Source organism: Salvelinus fontinalis, chromosome 1, assembly GCF_029448725.1.
Source record: "Salvelinus fontinalis isolate EN_2023a chromosome 1, ASM2944872v1, whole genome shotgun sequence".
NCBI classification, from domain to species: Eukaryota; Metazoa; Chordata; class Actinopteri; order Salmoniformes; family Salmonidae; genus Salvelinus; species Salvelinus fontinalis.
Window position 1 is genome coordinate 60273449 of NC_074665.1, and position 23463 is coordinate 60296911.

General features: G+C 42.0%; 1 protein-coding gene across 1 annotated transcript in view; it reads left to right on the forward strand.

The window, feature by feature from the left end:
- LOC129858977 (zinc finger CCHC domain-containing protein 24-like) overlaps window positions 1–7754 on the forward strand; it is a 63728-nt gene extending 55974 nt beyond the window's left edge. Inside the window, exon 4 of the mRNA XM_055928257.1 lies at window positions 281–7754. Within this exon, the coding sequence (XP_055784232.1) occupies window positions 281–394 (114 nt within the window). The 3' untranslated portion in view covers window positions 395–7754. The remainder of the gene's footprint in view (window positions 1–280) is intronic.
- Window positions 7755–23463: the final 15709 nt, after the last annotated feature.

The following is a 23463-nucleotide window of genomic DNA, read 5'->3' on the forward strand; positions in this document are numbered from 1 at the left end:
ATTGAAGGCTTTGTGTTGGGTGTGTGTGTGTGTTTGTGTGAGTGTGGGGTGAATTGTCAGTGTGTGGTTAGCACCCAGTATACTGTAGAACTGAGGTTACCTCTTCCCCCTGCCATGTTTTCACCATTGCAAACGGTTTATATAGTGTGTATACTTGTACGTGATGAGTCTCACTCTTCTCTTTCTCTACCTCCCTCCCTCCCTCTCTGCCATCCATCTTTCTCTTCCCCCTCTCCCCATCTCTCTCCCTCTCTCCCTACGTAACTCTCCTCCCTGTTAGCGTCCATTGGAGAAGCCTGATGGCCTGGACGTCTCAGACCAGAGTAAGGAGCACCCTCAGCACCTGTGTGAGAAATGCAAAGTCCTGGGCTACTACTGCCGACGCGTGCAATAACACCTTAATATATACCCCCCCCCCCTTGCTTGCCTCCTCCCCACCCTCTCATCCATCCTCCTTCTCCTCTCCCCATCTCCATCCCCTGTTCCTCACCCCTTCCACTCCTCCTCCCCCTCCCTTGTTCCTCCTCCCCCACTCCATTTCCCACCCCCTCTGAATTAGCCGGTAAACCTCCTTTTGGGGAGGTTTGTCACTAAACACAGTTCCTGGTCATTATCCCTACACCTACTGGCCCTTTCTTAATGGTAAAGGAGTGAGAGAAACTGATCCAAGATCTGTACTTAGTGATTAAAAGCCCACAAAGTGCTCTTTCTAAACAGTGATAAAACCCCACAAAGTGCTCTTTTTAAACAGTGAAAACTTGCCTAAATAATTGTATGTAAATATCCTCAATCATGACAGGGCCTTGTAGCCTTGTGTACCCCACGCAATGTGTGTGTATAATGTGATATTGTTCTCACTGACAGTATTGCCCTCTCTTTGGTTTCATTACCTCACTTTGGGCTCTGTTGATTTTGTGGTTACAGAAGAGTTTTCCCTGCCAAGTGAAGTGTGTGTGGATGTTCTGAGTATTAAAACAGACAGAGACAGGGCTTCTAGTGATGGTAATGTAACAAAGGTCCCTAAACCTTCTATCGTCATGGGCTCAAGTCGGGGTCAATGTCTGGTCAAAGGTCAACCTATACATTAATAACTGTGAATGAATTATGAATTGATTATTGATTGATTAACTGAGGGATACCGCACCATACATCCCTGGCTTACATGTTATATGTGGTGTATTTATTATTTGTCGTCTGTTTGTCTGTTGTGCAATTTTGAATTGATTTTAACTGGGATATATACAAGTAACTGTCAAAATCTAGGTAACACCAACATAAAGTGTCTTAACAGGACCAGCTTCAATGAACTGTGGCATAGATTCTACAAGTGTCTGGAACTCTATTGGAGGGATGCGACACCATTCTTCCATGATAAATTCTATAATTTGGTGATCTGTTGATGGTGGTGGAAAACGCTGTCTCAGGCGCCACTTCAGAATCTCCCGTAAGTGTTCAATTGGGTTGAGATCTGGTGACTGAGACGGCCATGGCATATGGTTTTCATGCTCATCAAACCATTTAGTGACCTCTTGTGCCCTGTGGATGGGGGCATTGTCATCCTATGGGGCATAGCCATGGTAGCCAAAATAATGGCAAAAAATCATGGCCTACCCAGCATTTTTATACATGACCCTAAGCATGATGGGATTTTAATTGTTTAATTAACTCAGGAACCACACCTGTGTGGAAGCTCTTGCTTTCAATATACTTTGTATCCCTCATTTACTCGTGTTTCCATTATTTTGGCGGTTACTTGTATATGAATGTGTAGTAGTATAGGTGTGTATGTTTTTATATCAAAGTATTATTGTGTAACTGCTTCTACTTGTCTATAGAAACTCCTTTAGGTTGAGAATCGTTCTTCGTTTAGATGTAGTACAGTGATAATAACATTGATGTTTTGTATTTAACATGCTATGCATTTACGTCAGCAATGAAATGAGTGTTTAGGTATTAATCGAGACTTACAAATTGACCAGCTTTGAAAATTATTGTCCAAAGCCAAATGCAATAAGAGCCGTTTCTGTTATGATAAAGACTGAATATCCAGTTCCTCTTAGCCAATATAACATTCATATTTAGACTCTCAAGTGTTAGATTGAACCTATCTGCAATGCTGTAGTCTTTTTTTGCCTACCTAATTTGACACTTTACTTCCAAATAATCATTTTATTATTGTAATGAGTTCCTTGAAAAGTAATTCCGTCCTGTACTCTATGTATGCTAACAATATTCTTATTAAGGACTCAGCTTCGGTAGTCTATTTGGTGTAGGATGCCGGTAGATTGACATGGTAGTTTTCAGTTGATTAGAACTGGTATTTAATCTGGTATATACAGTAAATAAGTAATCCTTATGCATTTCAAAGTGGTTTTGTAGTATACATATTGCGTTTGCAAATTCACATCTTTTGTAGGACTCACAGCTGGCCAATAGAGCTGTTCCAATCTTGTAACGCTACTTTAAGACAGCTTTATTTACCTAGAAATATGACAGTGAATCTAACTAATATCTTTTTCCAAGGGGTTTAACCCCTTCGTAGTGTGTCAAACAGGTGACAGCAGTAAAGGATGTCTGGGGAGAGAGAGAGGTGAAGGGATGTAGGTAAGATGAATATAATGGTTGGTGAAGAAAAAATAAGTGTGAAAGTTGTCTTGTAACTGACATAGCCATGTTTTGTTTATCAGAGGACGTTTTGTAAGTGTGATGATGGATTAAGTTTACGTTTCTGTGTGTTTGATACCACATCATGATTTAAACATTAAATAATGTCTTTAATAGAGGAGGTAACTAACCATTATCTCTGTTTTCAAAGATATAGGCCTATACTTTAAACTTTATCGTTGGAGAATCTAGAGGGAAGAATATCTTTGATCTAACATTTTGTAACATTAGGTATAGTTGTATTTTAGTGTTAGAGGTTGTTTACACTTTTGGAACATTTATTTTGTGAGTATAGCTGAAGAGAAGTTTGCTACCAATTTTCAAAGCTGAGGTGTATTTTTCAAATCAAACACATTAGTTTCTCAAATATTTAGAATGTGTTTAATGGTTCTATAAAGGTTGAATTATTAGTTGTATATTTTATATTATCTTAAAAGTACCAATGTGCCTTGTAAAAAGAGAATAATTATTTTGAAAAATTGGAAGGAAATTAAATGAGGAGAATTGAATTTAGTTTGGAGCTGGATTAAACTAAGTAACTCTGAGGTAGTGTTTTGTCAAGTCTGATGCAAGTTCAAGATGTGAATACAAATGGGAAAACAATAACCTTACCCCGTTAGAACTGAGAAGTTTCAACTGGCTAATGTCTTCCTCGACACCATTTTTTTTTAGTTTGGGCGCAGTAACTAAAGCATCTGGCAAAAACAATCACACACACTGTAGCTAGTCTGTTGTCATGGAATCAACAACGATGTTATTTTGAAGTCAGTACACTAATGTGAATGAGGTTTGCACTAAAAGCTGTATACCTCATCCTCGTTCTCCGGGATTAAATCTGATCTCATTTGGGTTTTTAAAGGCGATTTCCGATTGAGACGATATGCAGTGTTTACTGTGAATGGGATCTCCACAAATGCGGGAACATTGCCTTTAAAAGCTGCAATGCCTATAACTCGTGATCGGATAGAATCCCGTCCTTGAGATGATAGTCTGTTTATGACTTAATGATTGATTTAACAAACACAAGTAGGAGTTTAGTCTTATCTTTCATACAATGTGTGGATACTGAACAATACCTTATGCATAATTTGTCAAAACTTGGACATCACACTCAGTTGGTTTTAGTTATATGGGAAGGTGAATGATAGTTAGCCTAGTTCCAGATCTGTTGGTGACTCTTGACAACCCCTATAGTCATTGTGACAGCACGATCAGATCTTGAAACAGCCTACAGGATAGTACTCTACTCATTAAATATTAGGCTTTATAATAGTGAGGAGATGCATCATAGCCATTCTATGGATATTGTATTATCATCTGAACAAAAAGGGTTTATTTAATCATATTTGATGTGAATCGTGTATTGATATTGAGGGTTTCGTTCGTTGATTACAGGTCATAGCAGATTATTATTTTCTCCCCACATAATGTTGGGATCAATTCTATATTTTCAGTACTGTAGCTAATACTATTTATCTGTTTCTCTATCATATCTAATAAGTGTTATAAAACCAACTACAACAGAGCAGAACACTGCTGATATCCTATTTTTACAATATATTCTAGTCTTTATTCTCTTCCCAACAGTAGTGTATCAGTATATTGTATGTTTCCATTAGCCATCTCCGTTAGCTTGGGTATTAGCCAACTAAATCTAGGCCTAGATTCAATCAGATCAAGCGTTAACCAGCAATAGCCGGCAGCTGCACAGCTGATGGGTTGGAGGAGTCGGAAGTATAACTGCATTGGAGCTGTCCAATCAGTGAGCAGCTGCTCTTGATCATTGTCACGAAGCCACACCCATCCCACTTGCGTTAGAAGATCAGAACGAGAAAGTGTAGGCTGTATAGATTAAATAATTATGCTCAAATTGAAAATCATTCAAAAAAATAATGAGGCCTCCCGAGTAGCGCGGTGGTCTAAGGCATTGTAGTGCTAGCTGTGCCACTAGAGATCCTGGTTCAAGTCCAGGCTCTGTCGCAGCCGGCCGCGACTGGGAGACCCATGGGGCAACGCAGAATTGGCCCAGCATTGTCCGGGCAGGGTGGGCACAATGCACGCTGACACGGTCGCCAGGTATACAGTGTTTCCTCCGCGGTTGGCTTCTGGGTTAAGCGGGCATTGTGTCAAGAAGCAGTGCGGCTTGGCTGGGTTGTGTTTTGGAGGACGCATGGCTCTCGACCTTTGCCTCTCCCGAGTCCGTACAGGAGTTTCTGCGATGGGACAAGTCTGTAACTACCAATTGGACACCACGAAATTGGGGAGAAAAAGGGGTAATAAAAATGAATACAACAAAAAAAGATTTCTATCAGCCTAATCGAGGTGTAGATTTCATCTCACATTCCAGTCAACGAACTTGTGAACAATGCTGCATCTCTTACTGTGACTCCTTGAAGCCAATGGCAATGCCATTCTCCACTTTAGGTACAGTACAATGCCATTCTCCACTTTAGGTACAGTACAATGCCAGGAGCGTTTTGTGAATTTGACAACTCTAACTCAGTTCCACCTCCGACACTGCCAAAACAATCAATATGCAGATCTAATTGAATAGAACCCCTAAAGTGCTAATACTGATCAAAATTGATATGCATTAGGCTTATGAGTGCTCTGACTTTTAAGGAATATAAGGATAAGAATATCCTTAAGAATATAAGGAATATCATGAAGAATATAAAGAAAATGTAAAATTGCCCAATATATTTTTGTGGGATAGTCTGATTCCGTCCAGACAAGTTTGTGAAGAAGAAGCCATGTGTTTGAGATGGCATAACGAGCCAATGGAAGCAGTTCATACAATGTGTTTATGTATTTTTAACGTATACAAATGCATTTTCAGATGTGTTTTTTGTCTTGAATTTAGGGCTGGATTCAATCGGTATCGTGGAAGTATCGCAGAAGATCAGCGTAAAAATGTAAAGGTCATTTCTGATTGAGCCGACATAATCAGCGTGTAACGTGAATGCAGTCTCCACGAACAGGGTAACATTACCTTTTAAATGTAATCTGCGCCATAATGCGGAGCTTCCATGATGCTTCTGCGATACTGATTTAATCCAGCCCTGACATATACTTGACTTTTAAAGTTCCTTTTCAGTATGTTATTTTCTATGAAAGATTTGTGTATTTTGGAAAAAATACTTTATAGATGTAAAAAAACAAACAAAAAAACGTTATTTTTCCCGGAAAAATACATTTTACAACTGACTGTTTTATGTATATATTAGATGGCCATAATTTTTAAGGATCTTAGCTCCTCTAAAATGTAATGCAATTTTGAAGCTTTCTATGTGAAAAAGGGCCTATATTGCTGAGAAACAAATAAAGCTGGGAGTTTTTTGTTGATGTTTTACAATGACCTGAGGGGTTTATCCTACAGAAATATTTATGAAAAGATTTTTACAACACTTTTTTATATATAAAATAAGCAACAGTTACACTAAGAAGGAAATATTGAAATACATAGATTAAAAAAGTTGGTACATAATTATGAATACCCTTTACTCAATTATAAGCCATTGTGTGTTTTTTTTGCAGTTAGAAACGTTATCAGTATTGCATAACCCAGAATGATACCCAAGTGCTTTAACTAATATGTCAATGAGTTACAATTTGTGTCCTTTGAATAGCATGCATTCATGTTGTATTACGAGTATTGCATTATTATGAAAATTCTATATCATTGATTAAGAAGTTACTAGGTTAAGCAATAATACTGTTTTGTTAACATGCAGAAGAAATCATCTTTATGTTTGAATGACTGATACTCGCCACTATATAAGCACATTCAACTGTGAGTTCTAGTTTGCCAAAGCAGCTACAACAAGGAACTATTGTGAAATAATTAATTTTATTCATAGTGTAGTTAATCCTGGACTCAGGGGTAGACGTAACATAGTAAACATAAATCTGTCTCCCTCCGTGTAGTATAATATGTTTTGTTTCGTATGGTATGTTATGAATTCCAATTTGTTGTGGGTAACGTTAGCTAGGTGGCTAACTGGCTATAGTTAGCTAGGCTAGGGGTTATGTTTAAGGTCAGGGCTTAGGTTAAAGGGTTAAGGGAAGGGTTAGCTAACATGCTAAGTAGTTGCAAAGTTGCTAATTAGCTAAAACTCCATGATGAGATTCGAACACGCAACTTTTGGGTTGCTAGACGTTCACATTATACACCTGCCCATCCACCCCGACCAACCTACTTTCGTTTTTGCCTTAAGTAACTTTCTGTCTCATGTAGCCATACCAAACGTAACATGTCATACTAATTTGAGTGTCCTGAATTTATATTTAATATGTTACGTCTAGTCTATGAGACCAGGCTGTAGTTCAGAGTGTAACTTACTTCTGTTAATCAAGTTTGTGAGACAAAATTACTATTATAGAGTTTGCATGTGCATGTGTTTTGATTTTAAATGAAAAATGTGTATTACTTTGTGCAATGTATTTCATTTTAGCACTGTAACGTAGTTGGCTACATACTGTAGTGGGCTATATAGAGTCGGTCCTTAATAGCACCCTATTAATTTTGTGGTCCACTACTTTTGACCCAGCACATAGGGCTCTGGTCAAAAGTAGTGCACTATTTAGAGAATAGGGTGCCATTTGGGATGTACAATAGTCTCAACAACTTCGAATTGATTGTTACTAGTGATAAAAATGTATCGTTCACTGATAGTGTATACCAATTTATACATACTAACTGAATGTAGTGTTTTAACACTTAAGTGGTCGATTAGACATTCATGTTTGTTCTTTGACGTCTGTAACGTTTTGAGATTGTATGCTATAATTGGATTGAGTAAATTAGGATGATGAGTGAGAAGTTGTTGTGGAAAATGAAAATAACACTTCTGTTGCAACACGTCCCTGAAATGGCATTCCCAAATGTGCCTTATTTGTTAGTTAAGAAAACAACAAACTACTTTCCCACTGGGCACAGACGTCAATTCAACGTCTATTCCACGTTGGTTCAGCGTAATTTCATTGAAATTACATGGAAACAACGTTTATTCAACCAGTGTGTGCCCAATGGGTTAGTGCTTTAGTGCTATTAGGAATTTTGATTAATAAAATAAATGTTAAATTCGAAACATCTGGATAGTGTTATTTTTCAGTGTATTGTTGAATTTGTACTATTCCATATACTGGACTGCGGGCGTTCCTTCTTAGTTCACCTCGCCCACTGAAAAGCTAGATAGAATTTCACCATATTGCTTAAATACACCTATCTAATCCTCGCAGATCTACACAAGTACCCAGGGGTTAGGGATCAGGGGCTACAATACAGCTTTAGGGCTCTATGCAATCCGTAGCGCTGAAGATCCACTTTATAGCACAATTGACAATTATGTTCCCGTGGTCACGGAGACTGTATTCATGGTAAATACTGCATACTGTATGTCGGCTCAATTGAAAATTACCTTTACATTTTAACGTAGATCTTCTACGATACTTCGGCGATACGGATTGAATCCATCCCTTATTGTCCATATGTTACAACGAATAAAAAGACATTTGTTGTCTACTCAATTCTACTCAATGGTGGGGCTCAGGGCTAGTTCAAATACTGTTTAAAATACTTCAAACACTTCGAGTGTTTGCTCTAGCCTGCCTCGAGTGTCGATGGACATGGTTTGATGGGACTATTCGATGGTCCATTAAGCCAGGCAAGCTCAATAAAGCACAGATCAAGTATTTCAAATTATTTCAGATAGCATTTGAACCTAGGTTTGGTCTGCACTGCGGAGGTCCGCTGGTTGTGTAAAGGGGAAATTAGGACGATGCCTCAGGAAGCTGTTGTCAAGTCCTGGAGGTCCCATTCTAGTTCAGGCTAGTGTTGAAAAGATCAGGGGTAGGGAAAGTGACTGGTTTATTTCAACACTTATACTATTACATTGTCATTTGTATGAGTTATCAAGACTTCCAGCTCTGTACTTATAAAAACCTTTTCTCTAAACTTTGTTTCTCTGGGTCATTTACTCTAAATTAGTGAATATAGACTAGATAATAAAATACAAATAGTTTTACCAAAGCTGTGGATAGGTTTTTTAACTAAGCCTACAGACTAGATCAAAGCACACATTCATGCTCGCTTCATGATATACACTGAGTGTACAAAACATTAAGGACATCTGCTCTTTCTATTACATAGACTGACTAGGTGAATCCAGTTGAAAGCTATCCCTTATTTATGTCACTTGTTAAATCCACTTCAATCAGTGTAGATGAAGGGGAGGAGACAGGTTAAATAAGCATTTTTAAGCCTTGAGACAATTGAGACATGGATTGTTTATGTGTGCCATTCAGAGGGTGAATGGGCAAGACAAAAGTGCCTTTGAACGGGGTATGGTAGTAGGCGCCAGGCGCACCAGTTTGTGTCAAGAGCTGCAACGCTGCTGGGTTTTTCACACTCAACAGTTTCCTGTGTGTATCAAGAATGGTCCACCCAAGAGACATCCAGCCAACTTGACACAACTGTGGGAGGCATTGGAGTCAACAAGGGCCAGCATTCCTGTGGAACGCTTTGGACACCTTGTAGAGTCCATTCCTGACAAATTGAGGCTGTTCTGAGGGCTAAAGGGAGGGTGCAACTCAATGTTAAAAGGTGTTCCTAATGTTTGGTATAGTCAGTGGAGACGCATGTGATACAAGAACTTAATTGCTTGTAATGATTGTAAACATCTTATTATTTAACATGAGTATATAAGTACACTCTTAGAAAAAAAGGTGCTATCTAGAACCTAAAATGGTTATTCAGCTGTCCCCATAGAACCCTTTGAAGGACCCGTTTGGTTCCAGGTAGAACCCTTTTGAGTTCCATTTAGAACTTTTTACATAGAGGGTTCTACATGTAACCTAAAATAATTCTACATGGAACCAAAAAGTGTTCTCCTATGGGGACAGCCAAAGAACCCTTTTGGAACCCTTTTTTCAAAGAGTGTAGGGCTAGGGCACTGGCCGTAGTCTGTCAAGCCAAGTTTCCATGCATGGGCTTGGACACACATTCCAAATAGCAAACACTTCACAAGAGGGTGGGGACCCAAATTATATTAAGTTTGTTATAACATCCCTAGCTCAAACATAGAAGCGGGGATAAAGTGTCTCTATGGCAACAATGTAACTGGAGAATTCAAACAAACGGTTGGAAAGTCAGAGCGCATGGTTTCGTTTAAGAGCCAGGGTAGCTTTTTCACGTTCGGTTCATTATTTAAGTATTAGCTTGATAAGCATCACCACCACCCAGACACATAGGTTGCGTTTAGACAGGAAGCCCAATTCTGATCATTGTTTCACCAGCTCTGAAAAATATCTAAAGTGATTGGTCAAAAGACCAATTGGTGGAAGAAATATCAGTATTGTGCTGCCTGTCTAAATGCAGCCATAGTCTGGTTTTTCACTCTCTGCCTTGGTCACTCACTGAATTTCACCGGGGGAGAATTGTTCCGTTTACAATAAAGACATTAGAGCTAGAATAGAGGGAACCATAGAAATATAGTAACTACAATCATAAATAGAATGTTTGCATCCTATTTATATGGCAAGAACGCACACAAAAGAAAGTTGGTGTACTGTACATCAAACTAAATGTGGTTTTGGGAAAATATTTTACAACACACAAAGTTGATAAAATGTTGTATCTGCATTCTTAACAACTAATTGCTCATTCACTACTAATGATTGTAGCATTCGTCACTAACTGTTTTCCTGTATACTACTGCGGTATAACTGTAGATTGACTTGTATTGACTTGCATTCTGCACACACATTCAAATCACAAATAGTCAATGCACTTCTACTATAGAATCATTGCTCTCTTTTCTAATAAGAGTACTTTACTTCCAGTATGTTGGCCTTCTCAGCTTTGTTCCAAGCCAAGTGAGATGAAACAGATGATATCCCAGTATAGGGAGGTTTCATGGACAAATAGAAGCCAAAGGCGTGATGTCACATCCTGCACTGAAGGACAGGAAGTCGTGCTGGTTGTCTGGCTGTCTAAAAAAAGACATTGGCTCCTTACCAGGAAGTGTTAAAGGCAGGAATAATTAGTGATGGTGGCCCACAGGGCACAATGAGCAACGGAGTACAATCTAAAAACATGGATTTTTTGGGCAATAAATGTACAACATTATTTTATACATTCTATATGTCTCCGGTCCATCTTCCATGCCTAAATAGTTTATAGATGATTTTCTCTACAAAAATATTACAGCGACATCCAGAGAGATGGAAAGAGGCCTCATATAATTTTATACATGCCATTATGGCGTCTGTGACAGCATTGGCAGCGCCATTGTGGCTATCTCCATTTTAAAATAGTAATTTGTCTTTTTCTTTTGTTTTGAAAAAAGTTTCAAGCTTATGTTGGTAATTTACCGCCACCTGCAGTGCTGGAGTCCTGAACCAAATCTTTTGTCATTCATTTATTATAGCCACTAGATGGTGGGGTTGAAGCCATTTACAAACCATAGCACCCAATTTGAAGAAGACAATGCTTTGATCATTGGCTGATTGCTCCCAACCCATAGGAATCCACACCCAGTTGACTACTTTAAAATGGTGGATGCCCTCAATGGCCATGCTAAAATGGGTTACATCCATGTCGAGTCCTCTATCCATCTCTATGGGGACATGTACGATACTGTAGTATTTAGTACAGTATTTTTGTTCTATTATCTTTGACATAGAAGTGCAGGCTTTCTCCTTGAGGAAAGATACTGGAGAAATACTAAAATAGCACATTTTTCATAACCTGTAGGTAGGTAGGACTGGGGTCTGAACAGATAGTTTCTATAACCTGTAGGGAACGCAATATATGGTCTATACTTGGCATGTAGGTTTCTCACTTATGGGTAGCACAAATTTGGATATGGTGGGTATATGCAAATTAAAACTGAAGTATTTACTGTAGTTCAAAAAGTGTAGTATTTTTGCAGACTGCAATGTTTCTGCAGGCATTACTGTAGTATTTACTGCAGTGTTTTTTTGCGGATACTACTGTAGTATTTATTTAGTATTCTACAGCAGTAGTTCCTAAAAGTAGAATGCACATGGTGCAATTTTGAAAGTGGGTAGGTAGTGCATCATCAGTTTTCCTCATGTCAGTCATTGCAGACCTTAGAGAGCTATTTATAACTTGGCAGAAATATCCAGATCAACTAGCCCATGTCGGCTAATGTTTTTAATCACTCAAATATCACATGAACACACATAAGACATGGCAAAACTTGTAGAATTGCAGGAAATGTGCTTTAAAACTGCAAAATTGTCTCTGCACCCACTGAAAAAAGGTGTAGATTTGCTGGAAATTAGCTATAAAATGGCAAAAGAAAGTATCCTATGACATGGCAAAATGTATAGAATTGCAGGAAATAAGCTTTAAACCTGCAACATTTTCTCTCTGCCAAGAAGAGGGGTGTGAACAGTGTGTCATGAACAGTAATTGTACCCATAGAATTAGACGAGGCATGCACGCGTGTACAGGGGGGTTGTTCCCCAATGCTGGAAGGGGGGCATGAGTGAAAAAGTTTGGGAACCCTTGTTCTACAGTATAGTACAACATTCTATATTAAGTACTACACATGATCGAGGGATACTACAGTGTGTAGTATAGTATTATACAGTATACTACAAAATTATATAGTAAGCACTACACGATTGAGGGATACTACGGTGTGTATTATACATTCTAGAGTATACCTACAGTTTGCTACAGAATTCTATAGTAAGTACGGTAGTATTCTATACTAAACTGTAGTCTTTTTTTATGTGGGTACATGCAGAGAAAACCTATTTCTCCAAACTTTGTTTCCATGGATCAAGTCCTCACATAAAGACTAAATAGATAGGAACACTGTGGGGTAACGGGCTCCAGAAGGGCATAGAAAAGCAGATAGAACACATCTGGATTGAGTAAAGGTCTATTCCCCCCACCATAACTGGAGCCAGACTGTCATTATCCAAGAGAACATACCCTGAGCTGTAGTGTCCATCTATCAACATGGGGTAAAGGTTTAGTCTAAATAAATGTTATTATGATAAATGGGATGTTGACTTGCTTGGAAAGTAGGTCATTTGTAACTATTGAAATAACCTGTTTGTTTAGTCAATACCGCCATCTAGTGGAGTGGAGACACTACTTCAAAAACTTCAATTACACTGAACAAAAATATAAACGCAACGTGCAGCAATTTTTACTGAATTACAGTTCATATAAGGAAATCAGTCAATTTAAATAAATATGTTACGCCCTAATCTATGGATTTCATGACTGGGAATACAGATATGCATCTGTTGGTCACAGATGAAAGTAGGGGCTAGGATCAGAAAACCAGTCAGTATCTGGTGTGACCACCATTTGCCTCATGCAGTGCGACACGCCTCCTTCGCATAGAGTTGATCAGGCTGTTAATTGTGGCCTGTGGAATGGCGTCTCACTCTTCAATGACTGTCCGAAGTTGCTGGATATTGTCTGGAACTGGAACATGCTGTCGTAAACGGCGATCCGTTTACTCTGGTGAGTATGAGCTTTTCCTAGCCACCATGCTTCTACACCTGCATTGCTTGCTGTTTGGGGTTTTAGGCTGGGTTTCTGTACAGCACTTTGAGATATCAGCTGATGTAAGAAGGGCTTTATAAATACGTTTGATTTGATTTGATATGCAGGCCATGGAACTGGGACATCTTCAGCTTCCAGGAATTGTGTACAGATTCTTGTGACATGGGGCCATGCATTATCATGCTGAAACATGAGATGATGGCGGCTGATAAATGGCACGATAATGGGCCTCAGGATCTCGTCACGGTATCTCTGCACATTCAAATTGCCATCGATAAAATGCAATTGGGTTCGTTGTCCGTAGCTTATGCCTGCCCATACCATAACCCCACTGCCACCATAGGGCACTCTGTTCACAATGTTGACATCAGCAAGCCGCTCGCCCACACGACGCCATACACGTGGTCTGATGTTGTGAGGCCGGTTGGACGTACTGCCAAATTCTCTAAAAGAACGTTGAAGGCAGCTTATGGTAGAGAAATTAACATTAAATTATCTGGCAACAGCTCTGGTGAACATGCCTGCAGTCAGCATGCCAATTGCATGCTCTCTCAAAATTTGAGACATCTGTGTCATTGTGTTGTGTGATAAAACTGAGCATTTTAGTGGTGTTTTATTGTACCCAGCACAAGGTGCACCTGTGTACTGATCATGCTGTTTAATCAGCTTCTTGATATGCCACACCTGTCAGGTGGATGGATTATCTTGGCAAAGGATAAATGCTCACTTACAGGGATGTAACAAAAATTTGTGCACAGCATTTGAGAGAAATAATCATTTGTGCGTATGGAACATTTCAGGGATCTTTTATTTCAGCTCATGAAACATAGGACCAACACTTTATATGTTGCGTTTATATTTTATAGTTTTGTTCAGTGTAAGTGTTTTACATATTAAGGTCGACTAACTAGGGTCAGACTGAGGAGTTAGCTGGTGAGCTAGGGTACCTGTATGGAGCCAGATACCTACCAAAAGGTTGAACATACGTATTCGCTAGGATCGTAAGAAAAGTCATACATGAAACATGAAACGTAAACGTTAAAATAGATCTGTAAACGTATGTTACTACTATGAATTAACATTTACACGTTCAATTCTTACTTTATTTCTCCCTTTACTCGGTTACATATATTTGTCATGTGTGCAAACTTTTGTCAGTAATGTGGCATCTGCAAAGGACATGAACCGAACGTAGTTAGCTGAAGTTAGCTAGTCAATCAAGCAACTCTAGCCCAGATGTTAGAGTTGCCTTGCAGCTTCTAAATTCATTTCCAAAATAAAACTCTAAAGCTTGTTTTCGAACGGCATTCAACGACGACGTTATACCAGTAGATGACATAGTATAGTCTTGGGCCTTGATAAAGACACAGAAGAAACTTGTCTAGAATAACCACCTGAGTTGCAAAATAGAAGGTAAATAGGCTAGGCCTATTCCACTATCTAAATATGGCATGCTGTTGTGTGTTATTTAATGACCATATAATGGCATCATTTATTTTTATGGACCTGTGGGGCTATTGTGGTGATCATGTAACCTAATGATTCACACTTTTTCCAGTATTTGGGAGCACGGACTGAAGGCCTTATATTAGGCATTTTGACTGTTGTATTAGTGAATTCCACTCTGTATGTGGGCTTGTTATAGCCATTTGCGTTGCACATCTCCATCACAACCCCATATCAATAAATGAGGCAAAAAAAATATTGAATAAGTCTTGGCTATAACCTGTCCTGAGCGAAATAGCCAAGGCGTCCCAAATGGTTATATCTATAGCCTATTCTTATCGCCAGATCTGTTTCCCCTATCAGCCACTGCACGTGCTTCTTCAACTATTTTGTTAAATGTTTATGTAGGGGCTATATTTAGAGGCCTGTGAGCTTGGGTCTATTTTTAAAGGGAGTCCTATAATAAAAACAATTATATAATACAAATAGAGTTTAAAAATTATTCTGTAAGACACCAGTACCCAAAATGATAGCCTAAATTGTAATGCCTACAAGTTGATGGTCTATTTTTTATTTGGATATAAGCCTAAATTAAACATTGAATTATTAAAGTGAGAGGCTAAAGAACTTTGGAGAATTTAGATAATTTTGAATACACATGGATTTCAATAAACAAATGGACGACTGTTCAATTCTCTTTGATTTAGTTCCTTTTGCAACTCAGACAAATGACTGAATGGATGACATACTGACTGACTGAACTGAATGAAGGATGAATTAAATGTTAAAATATGTTGGAATGACAAGTTGCACGCATCATGCATGCTCTGCACATTATTTCCAGGAAGGAAAATAGGAAGGAAAATAGAAAAATAGGCCTACATTAGGGTATAATGACTCTATGACTGCATGCCTCCAGAAGGGCATCTTCTGGGCAGCAGTGTCGCGATGGAGGGAATAGACCACTGCAACAGAGTTATTGTAAAGTGTGGAAATAAGCTTATTCCAGACTTAGCCTCTGTTTAACCTCACCCTTGCTCATTTCAAAGTCCATATGTTCATGACCCAATTCATATACACTACCGTTCAAAAGTGTGGGGCCACCTGGAAATGTCCTTGTTTTTGAAAGAAAAGCAATTTTTTTGTCCATTAAAAAAACATTAAATTGATCAGAAATACAGTGTAGACATTGTTAATTTTGTAAATTACTATTGTAGCTGGAAATGGCAGATTTTTTAATAGAATATCTACATAGGCGTACAGAGGCCCATTATCAGCAACCATCACTCCTGTGTTTCAATGGCACGTTGTGTTAGCTAATGCAAGTTTATCTTCTTTTTTTTTATCATATCTAATTGATCATTAGAAAACCCTTTTGCAATTATGTTAGCACAGCTGAAAACTGTTGTCCTGATTAAAGAAGCAATAAAACTAGCCTTCTTTAGACTAATTGAGTATCTGGAGCATCAGCATTTGTTGGCTTCAATTACAGGCTCAAAATGGCCAGAAACAAATAACTTTCTTCTGAAACTCGTCAGTCTATTCTTGTTCTGAGAAATTAAGGCTATTCCATGTGAGAAATTGCCAAGAAACTGACGATCTCGTTCACTGTGTACTACTCCCTTCACAGAACAGCGCAAACTGGCTCTAACCAGAATTGAAAGAGTGGGAGGCCTCAGTGCACAACTGAGCAAGAGGACAAGTACATTAGAGTGTCTGGTTTGAGAAACAGACGCCTCACAGGTCCTCAACTGGCAGCTTCATTAAATAGTACCCGCAAAACACCAGTCTCAACGTCAACAGTGAAGAGGCGACTCCGGGATGCTGGCCTTCTTGTTGATGCTAGTCTGTTACAGCATAGTTACTGTACATATTAGGAGGATAGTAGCCTATACAGAATGTTGCACAGGTTTTTATTCTGGTATAACTCAGAGATTGTTTACATAGAAATAGAGGTTTCTCTATGACAAGGTAAGCACACCTAAAGTACCTGGCACATGAACACAGGACTCACTGTCGAACAATGATCATTTGTATCCAAAGCCATGCTCCCCAGTGCACAGTGCTCTAAAGTTCTCTGTCAGAATTTTTTTCTTTCAAGTTTCGTTCCAGCGAAATTCTTAGTTACATGAATGTACAACTAGCAAAGGAGTTTTGAAATTGAGGGTGCAGTATTTATGAAGTTTGGCAATGAGGACGAAAGCTAGCATAGTTCAGCTAGCAAGCTAGTTTAGCCAGGGAAAGCCAGGGAAAATGATCTCAGGCCTAGTGCGCATGTGCGCTAGCTGGGCTAATTCAGGAGACAGATTGTATTTTTTATACCCTGATATCAGGAGCTGGTGGCGAAAAGTTTGATTAAACAATTCAGATAACTTATTTTTGAGGAGAGCAAATCGATATACATTCACGAAATCAGCTGTAACAGTCAATTGTAAAACAACGCTTAAAACAATGTTTTGAGTGAACCCTGAATACAGAAAATTAATGGTGAATTAACTTCAAGACACAGTAGACTCCTCTTCCTCACCACTCTATGCAGCCGATGGCAGCAGGATGAAGTTGGTGAAGAGCAACTGCAGAAACGTACAATATACTGTAGTCAAAACCTATGATCACATGTTGTATGTCAAGTTCATGCAGTCAACATGTACTGACTGTAAGCATAAGTCGGACAATTTTTCCCCCCATAATAAAACACTTTGAAAGCCGACTTGACAAAAGTGATCCGCTCGATGGCCAATGGTCTAATTAAGCAATAAGGCCCGAGGAGGTGTGGTATATAGCCAATATACCACAGCCAAGTTCTTATGCACAGCGCAACGTGGAGTGCCTGGATACAGCCCTTAGCCGTGGTATATTGGCCATATATCACAAACCCCCGAGGTGCCTTATTGCTATTATGAACTGGTTATCAACGTAATTAGAGCAGTAAAAGTATATGTTTTGTCATACCTGTGGTATACTGTCTGATATACCACGGCAGTCAGCCAATCAGCATTCAGGGCTCGAATCACCCAGTTTGTAATTATGCAAATGTAGCAGTGTGATGTTGTTCTCCTAGATTACGCACCAAATTGCACACAAGGACCAATTCAAATAGGCCAGGTCAAAAGGGGATGTTAATAATCTGATAATAATAATAATAATTCAGTGTATTTTTTTATTTAATTACAGCTGCATAGCTAATGTTTTTATTTGGTGTACAAACACTTTTTCATACCAATATTGTACATACAAGTGATTGTAAAAGTTTTGTATATTTTGGTTTGGCCCATCGCGGGTTATCTGTATCCCCATACCACTTTATCGTTCTCTTTTGCCTGACCCTCGGCTAGCAAGGTATGTTGTCCTTGGCTCCGAAACTGTTTAATATAAAACCGTCATAAGGTTATACAATGTACTGTTTTGCAACCATACGTTTGTTATAGTGTGGACAGTGTAGGAATTTATGTTAACAAGTTTCACAGAGCTCACTGACTGGGGTATCTGTTGTAACTTCTAAGTACTTGTGACAGTGGTTGAGTGAGTGTACTCGCGCAGGTGCCGGAGAGCTGTGACTGCACCAAGGGTAACGTGTGTGTTGTCTCTTCGTGTGCAGGTATGTCTTTTATTTTGTCAGAATTATGTTCTGTATAGTTTTACTTGTATATGCTGTTGTGCAGCGAGTGTGTGCACGCAGCACCTGTTAATTCCTTTTGGCGCTCTTTTGCCTGACCCTCGGCTAGCAAGGTGCCGGAGAGCTGTGACTGCACCAAGGGTAACGTGTGTGTTGTCTCTTCGTGTGCAGGGCAAATAAAAAGATTTCAACGAGCAGACCATCAGTTGTGGCAGCGTCCTAATTAAGAATTACACAACGCAGAACGAACCACGCTACACAATAAGGCACGAGGGGAGGTGTGGTATATTGGCCATATACCACAAACCCCCAAGTTGCCTTATTGCTATTATAAACTGGTTACCAACGTAATTAGAGCAGTAAAAAAAAATCATACCCGTGGTATATGGTCTGTGGCCCTGTTCGGGGGTATCATCGGATGGGGCCACAGTGTCTCCTGACCCCTCCTGTCTCAGCCTCCAGTATTTATGCTGCAGTAGTTTATGTGTCGGGGGGCTAGGGTCAGTTTGTTATATCTGGAGTACTTCTCCTGTCTTATCCGGTGTCCTGCGTGAATTTAAGTATGCTCTCTCTAATTCTCTCTTTCTCTCTTTATTTCTCTCTCTCGGAGGACCTGAGCCCTGGACTACCTGGCATGATGACTCCTTGCTGTCCCCAGTCCACCTGGCCGTGCTGCTGCTCCAGTTTCAACTGTTCTGCCTGCGGCTATGGAACCCTGACCTGTTCACCGGACGTGCTACCTGTCCCAGACCTGCTGTTTTCAACTCTCTAGAGACCGCAGGAGCGGTAGAGATACTCTTAATGATCGGCTATGAAAAGCCAACTGACATTTACTCCTGAGGTGCTGACTCGCTGCACCCTCGACAACTACTGTGATTATTATTATTTGACCATGCTGGTCATTTATGAACATTTGAACACCTGGGTCATGTTCTGTTATAATCTCCACCCAGCACAGCCAGAAGAGGACTGGCCACCCCTCATAGCCTGGTTCCTCTCTAGGTTTCTTCCTAGGTTTTGGCCTTTCTAGGGAGTTTTTCCTATCCACCGTGCTTCTACACCTGCATTACTTGCTGTTTGGGGTTTTAGGCTGGGTTTCTGTACAGCACTTTGAGATATCAGCTGATGTACGAAGGGCTATATAAATACATTTGAATTTATTTGATATACCACGGCTGTCAGCCAATTAGCATTCAGGGCTCGAACCACCCAGTTTATAATGATGCACTTAGCGAATGTTCTCTCTACGTGCTTGTTTGGAAAACATTTAAAAGTTGGCTCGTAAATAACGATGCATCTGGTACGATCAGCGTAATGCTTAAGTTACATCGCAACTGGGAAACGATGCCTAGGTCAGTCTCATTGAGTAGCTATTAATATAGAACACAAATCAATGCTTACCTGCTGTTTTGGGCACAGCAGCTGCATTCAGCTGTAATACAATGTAAATAAAGGAAATGTCAGGTAGATAAGGTAAAATGTATTTATTGATTCCCCATGATTATTTCTAGTCTGTCTGTGTCTATGGCTAAATATGGTATTGATATCCAGTTAGCTAAATAACAGTCTCAATTGCTAGAAGCTAGATAGATAGCTAATAGTGTTGCCTCTTTCTGTACATGAACATGCTTGGTTGACCTCGAGCCATTTAGCAAACTTAGCTAGCAGTCATTCTTATCAACAATCCAATCGGCTCATGAACCAAGTTTGATCAGAAAGGGAGAGTGACTTTGTATTTAAAACCAAAGCTTGTCTATGATATTGACAAGATAGTCCATTGACCGCTCTAACAATGGAAATACATGTCCTCAAAGATAGAAGGCAGGCGGGAGGCGGCGAGATCAGGTGGGACCATTCTAGGCAATGAGAGGTCAGATATGCGTGCGAACAACAGGACATCAAGATAGAGGACTCATCTTTGTATCTGTGACGTTATAGCGTCTGTGACAGAATGGGAAACACTGATGCTATCTCTATTTTAAAGTATGACAATTTCTTCTTCATTGGCTGATTGCTCCCAACTCATATGAATTCCCACCCAGTTGACTATTTTTAAATGGTGGAAGCCCTCTCTGACAACGTCAATGTTAAAACGAGTTCTATCCATGATGAGTCCTCTATCTATCTCTATGAAAACAGGCACAACTCCATTATAAAGTTGTTTTTCTTTAAAGTTGTCCAAATGCCACATGCATTTGTAACAACCTAACCTTTAATAAACTTCTATTCGATCAAATAAGCCTCCCGTAGCAAATTAGCAATTACATTTTTTGTTAACCTCCATACAACAATTCCTCACGGGCGGAGTAAAACCTCTCTCTTCACCTCTTCCTCTCTAAACTATACTGAACAAAAATATTAATGCAACATGCAGCAATTTCAAAGATTTTTTACTGATTTACAGTTCATAGAAGTAAAATAAATAAATGAGGCCCTAATCTATGGATTTCACATGACTGGGCAGGGGCACAGCCATTGTCACGGCAGCCTTCCCTCTCTTCACTATAAGAGAGGGTGAAACAGGGATCGGACCAACACGCAGCGTAGCCAGTGCTCAACATGTTTAATTCAACAAAAACAGTGAACACTTACAACGAACAAAATAACAAAATGTGGCAAACCGAAACAGTCCTATCTGGTGCAGAACACAAACACAGAGACAGGAAACAACCACCCACAATCCCCAACACAAAACAAGCCACCTATATATGATTCTCAATCAGGGACAACGATTGACATCTGTCTCTGATTGAGAACCATATTAGGCTGGACACAGAAACAGACAAACTAGACACACAACATAGAATTCCCACCCAGCTCACGTCCTGACCAACACTAAACAAGCAAAACACATAAGAACGATGGTCAGGACGTGACAGTACCCCCCCCCCTCCCTGAGGTGCGGACTCCGAACGCACCCCTAAAACTCAAGGGAAGGGTCTGGGTGGGCATCTGTCCGTGGTGGCGGCTCCGGCGGTGGACGAGGACACCACTCCACCACTGTCTTTGTCCCCCTCCTTAGCGTCCTTTGAGTGGCGACCCTCGCCCCCGATCATGGTCCAGGAACCTTCACCAAGGCCCCTCCTAAATATAGACAACTCAGGACAGAGAGGTAGCTCAGGACATAGGGGTAGCTCAATGACTGAAGGGCAGCTCATGACTGGAAGGCAGCTCATGACTGAAGGGCGGCTCATGACTGGCGGGCGGCTCCTGACTGGCTGGCGGCTCCTGACTGGCTGGCGGCTCTGGCGGCTCCTGACTGGCTGGCGGCTCTGGCGGCTCCTGACTGGCTGGCGGCTCTGGCGGCTCCTGACTGGCTGGCGGCTCTGGCGGCTCCTGACTGGCTGGCGGCTCTGGCGGCTCCTGACTGGCTGGCGGCTCTGGCGGCTCCTGACTGGCTGGCGGCTCTGGCGGCTCCTGACTGGCTGGCGGCTCTGGCGGCCCCTGACTGCCTGGCGGCCCCTGACTGGCTGGCGGCTCTGGCGGCTCCTGACTGGCTGGCGGCTCTGGCGGCCCCTGACTGGCTGGCGGCTCTGGCGGCCCCTGACTGGCTGGCGGCTCTGGCGGCCCCTGACTGGCTGGCGGCTCTGGCGGCCCCTGACTGGCTGGCGGCTCTGGCGGCCCCTGACTGGCTGGCGGCTCTGGCGGCTCCTGACTGACGGACGGCTCTGACGGCTCGGGACAGACGGGCGGCTCAGATGGCGCTGGGCAGACGGACGGCTCAGATGGCGCTGGGCAGACGGACGGCTCAGATGGCGCTGGGCAGACGGACGGCTCAGATGGCGCTGGGCAGACGGATGGCTCAGACGGCGCTGGGCAGACGGATGGCTCAGACGGCGCTGGGCAGGCAAGCAGCTCAGACGGCGCTGGGCAGACGAGCAGTGCAGACGGCGTTGAGCAGACGAGCAGTGCAGGCGGGGTTGGGCAGACGGCCGACTCTGACCTGCTGAGGCGCACAGTAGGCCTGGTGCGTGGTGCCGGAACTGGTGGCACCGGACTGGAGACACGCACCTCAAGGCTAGTGCGGGGAGCAGGAACAGGGCACACTGGTTTCTCAAAGCGCACTATAGGCCTGGTGCGTGGTGCCGGAACTGGTGGTACCGGACTGAGGGCACGCACCTCAGGGCGAGTGCGGGGAGAAGGAACAGTGCGTACAGGGCTCTGGAGCAGGAGGCTTGGTGCGTTGTGCCGGAACTGGTGGTACTGGGCTGGAGACACGCACCACAGGGAGAGTGCGTGGAGGAGGAACAGGGCTCTGGAGACGCACAGGAAGCCTAGTGCGTGGTGTAGGCACAGGAGGCTTGGTGCGTGGTGCCGGAACTGGTGGTACTGGGCTGGAGACACGCACCACAGGGAGAGTGCGTGGAGGAGGAACAGGGCTCTGGAGACGCACAGGAAGCCTAGTGCGTGGTGTAGGCACTGATGGTACTGGGCTGGGGTGGGAAGGTGGCGCCGGATATACCGGACCGTGCAGGCGTACTGGCTCCCTTGAGCACTGAGCCTGCCCAACCTTACCTGGTTGAATGCTCCCCGTAGCCCGACCAATGCGGGGAGGTGGAATAACCCGCACTGGGCTGTGTAGGCGAACCGGGGACACCATGCGTAAGGCTGGTGCCATGTACACCGGCCCGAGGAGACGTACTGGAGGCCAGATATGTTGAGCCGGCTTCATGGCACTTGGCTCAATGCTCAATTTAGCCCGGCCAGTGCGGGGAGGTGGAATAACCCGCACCGGGCTATGCACACGTACAGGAGACACCGTGCGCTCTTCCGCATAACACAGTGTCTGCCCGTACTCCCGCTCTCCACGGTAAGCATGGGAAGTGGGCGCAGGTCTCCTACCTGACTTCGCCACACTACCCTTTATCCCCCCCCCCCAATAAATTTTTGGGATTTCTTCTCGGACTTCCTGGCCAGCCGTGTTCCCTCATAACACCGGTTCCCCTTCTCAGCTGCCTTCGCTCTCCTAGCTGCCTCCACCTGTTCCCATGGAAGGCGATCCTTACCAGCCTGGATCTCCTCCCATGTGTAGCAACCCTTTCCGTCCAATACGTCCTCCCAAGTCCATTTCTCCTGGTCCCACCGCTGCTGCTGCTGCCGTTGCTGCCCGTTGCTACGCTGCTTGGTCCGGGTTTGGTGGGTAGTTCTGTCACGGCAGCCTTCCCTCTCTTCACTATAAGAG